Source organism: Castanea sativa, chromosome 11 (assembly GCF_040712315.1).
Source record: "Castanea sativa cultivar Marrone di Chiusa Pesio chromosome 11, ASM4071231v1".
Classification (NCBI taxonomy): Eukaryota; Viridiplantae; Streptophyta; class Magnoliopsida; order Fagales; family Fagaceae; genus Castanea; species Castanea sativa.
In genome coordinates, this window is record NC_134023.1 from 62244003 (window position 1) to 62246744 (window position 2742).

Consider the following 2742-nt stretch of genomic DNA (forward strand, 5'->3'; position numbering starts at 1 on the left):
GATCTGATACCGTGTTTTTAAAGTTGGTGGGCCTTTACATAATCACATTCTCAGACACTAATACACCACATATAATGGAAAAGACACACTCTTAAAGCACAACAACAAAGATAGAATGAATTCAGAAGAGGATGAGATTTCTTAGTTTCAAATGTAATCTTAACTTCCACTATATTAAATTACATAATTTCAAAATTTTACTACTCCATAGAAACTCATTATTTTCATCAATGAATCAGAGAGTTTCAAATCACATAGGGATTGTACGTACATTTGGTGTGACATGAAGAAAAGAAAATAATGTTCCTCTTCTTATTTTTTTCCCTTTCTCATTAATTTTGAAATAATAATCTAAATGATCATGGACATTGGAGGCTTCTACCAGGACCACCAAAATAAAAGGAGTTTTCATGATTTACGAGATTATAGCAATTGGGTTTCGTAACGGATGTGACAATGTTCCTGGGACCCCGACGAACTAGTTGAGCGTCTATAACTTCGAGATTTTGGAAGTAACTAGCCCTAGCGGTCCCTTCTTCAGCGAAATGGCCACTGCCCATTTGTGTTGTGGTGTGCTGCCCACCTATCTGTGTGTTTGTCACCTCTCCTCCCCATGAAACATAAGTAGCGCTACCAGCCATGATCGAGAAAAGGGAGGCTGGCCAATATCCCAATAGATACTTATGCGCAAGGTACAACCACCAGTTTCCATCAAAATCGTCCTACCTCATTGTACATGGCATACAAATCAGTTTGTAATATTCTGAATTATAAATGAAGATATAAAGACTAATGAAAGAGAAACAAAAAATGAATCTTTTATGCAGAACAACATGGACACTTAAATTCACTGTCTTGAAAAAAAAAAAAGTCAGGTAAAAATAAATTGTGTATAGAAAAAAAAAATTGAAACTTTAAATTTAACAAGTTGTATATAAAAATAAATAAACCAAGAAAAAATAATTTCAAACACACACTGTTACAACTAAAACCAAAAGAATTTCAAACATACAATGTTACAACTAAAACCAAAAGAATTTTCAAACATATCTGTAACATTTGTTACTTTGAATTTTTCTAGATAAAAAAAATTACATATGATATGATCATATATGTATATCCAAAAATTAGAAGTATTTGGTGATGTAATTAAATTGAAATATTGTACTACCTTAAAGATCAAGAAGTTGAGTGAACGCTGTTCACCACCATACACGGAATAAGGCGCGACGCTTGCCCCCACCGCAATCCGGTGGTCGACTTGAACAAAGCCAGGGCACTCTAGATTGTAGCAACCGGTGCTTCTATATCCATCACTCTGCAGCAATGATAAAAATAAATGTAAAAAAAAAAAAAAAAAATAGACACTTTTCAAAAAAGAAACAATATTTTGAACGAAGTCAGAGAACAACATATTGTAGCAACATGTGTTTTGATATGAATCACTTTGCAGCCATGATTAAAAAAGAGAGAGAGAGACTTGTCAAAAAAAAAACAATATAAACATGACTAGATCTAGCAAGGAAGTCAAATATTAAAGCACGTACAGTCCAAAAAATGAAGATATGAGTCTCGTAATCGTGATAATTATCATGGTAGACCTGTTTCTCCACAAATAATTTGGAAAAAAAAAAAATTATTAGTAATTCAATGTTTTGCATGTGCTTAATAGAAAAGGTGATAGATGAAATTATATATACCATGATGCCAGCTTCAATTGTATCAATGACGGTATCAATATCATCAACACCTGCGATCCAGAATTGAGCCAAGCTGAACTCGTCTTCTGCCATGACTGCGGGGTTCCACACGTTGATTTCTGCATTCAATCCATGATACGTATCTCCTTCCTCCGAAATCTGACAATACTAGAAACTCAACCCAAAAAAAAACAAAGGTCGTGAATGTCAATTTGAGTCTTTCATTATAGTAAATAACATGAGCTCCAACCTATTAATTATATTGGTTAAAAATTAAGTTATACCTCATGGATACTTGTATCGGTCTCGTCTTGGATGGTACTGAGTTTTTTCTTACCATAATATGCCCTTAATAAATCTTTTTCTTTAGTTCTTCTTATGGGAATGGTTCCTTCTGGGCAGCTTCCATTCAAGTGCCATGGCTGAGTAATTTCAGGCTTGGAGTTTGAAGAGATGTCGTTGCTCTCATCAAATGAAAACCCTTCTGGATAAGAACTGGGTCTCATCTATCGCATTCGGCATAGATACCAACGCAAACCCGGCCCATGCCACAATACAATAAGTATTAAATTATTTGTGATACCAAATGAAATTTAGTTAATTAAACTAGTCACCTTAATTGTGTGATTTTTTAACAAAGGATGATCAAAAGCTGGCTGGTTGTAGATATCTACACAATCGATTATATCTCCATCCGGACTCTGTATCAAATACATTTTCTCATTACACACACATAGATATTAGTCTAAATTCTCAGTGTTGTAATAAAATTACACTGTTATTGAACATTGGGGTCATGGAGACACCACAACCCACAAAAGTGAATGATTCTTTTAAGACCAAAGCTAAAAATACCATATAGAACACAAACATGTTATATGAAGTGATTAATAACCTCTATGGTTTTAAGAGCAGGCTTGTTAAGGCGCTTCAATTGCTTCCAAACCTCCGGTTTTGGTTTCTTACTAAAGACGGTGTTAGTGTCCCTAATTCCAATTCCAACTGATGACATTGGTGCAAGAAAGAACAAGAACAAGGCCAT

General features: G+C 34.4%; 1 protein-coding gene across 1 annotated transcript; it reads right to left on the reverse strand.

Moving 5' to 3' along the window:
* Positions 1-359: 359 nt before the first annotated feature.
* Positions 360-2742, reverse strand: LOC142616884 (protein neprosin-like). The gene is made up of 7 exons (XM_075789641.1): positions 2596-2742; positions 2315-2401; positions 1985-2206; positions 1701-1868; positions 1548-1601; positions 1172-1318; positions 360-722 (listed from the first exon to the last, which is right to left on the reverse strand). The coding sequence occupies exons 1-7, from the start codon at positions 2740-2742 to the stop codon at positions 360-362; spliced, it is 1188 nt and encodes a 395-aa protein (XP_075645756.1).

Excerpts from the sequence above, each read along its gene's own strand:
- LOC142616884 (XM_075789641.1), bottom strand. The coding sequence starts at position 2,742 with ATGGCCTTGTTCTTGTTCTTTCTTGCACCAATGTCATCAGTTGGAATT. Across the intron at positions 2,402-2,595 it reads CTGCTCTTAAAACCATAGAG|AGTCCGGATGGAGATATAAT; the intron begins GTTATTAATCAC and ends TATTTGATACAG. Across the intron at positions 1,602-1,700 it reads CAATTGAAGCTGGCATCATG|GTCTACCATGATAATTATCA; the intron begins GTATATATAATT and ends GTGGAGAAACAG.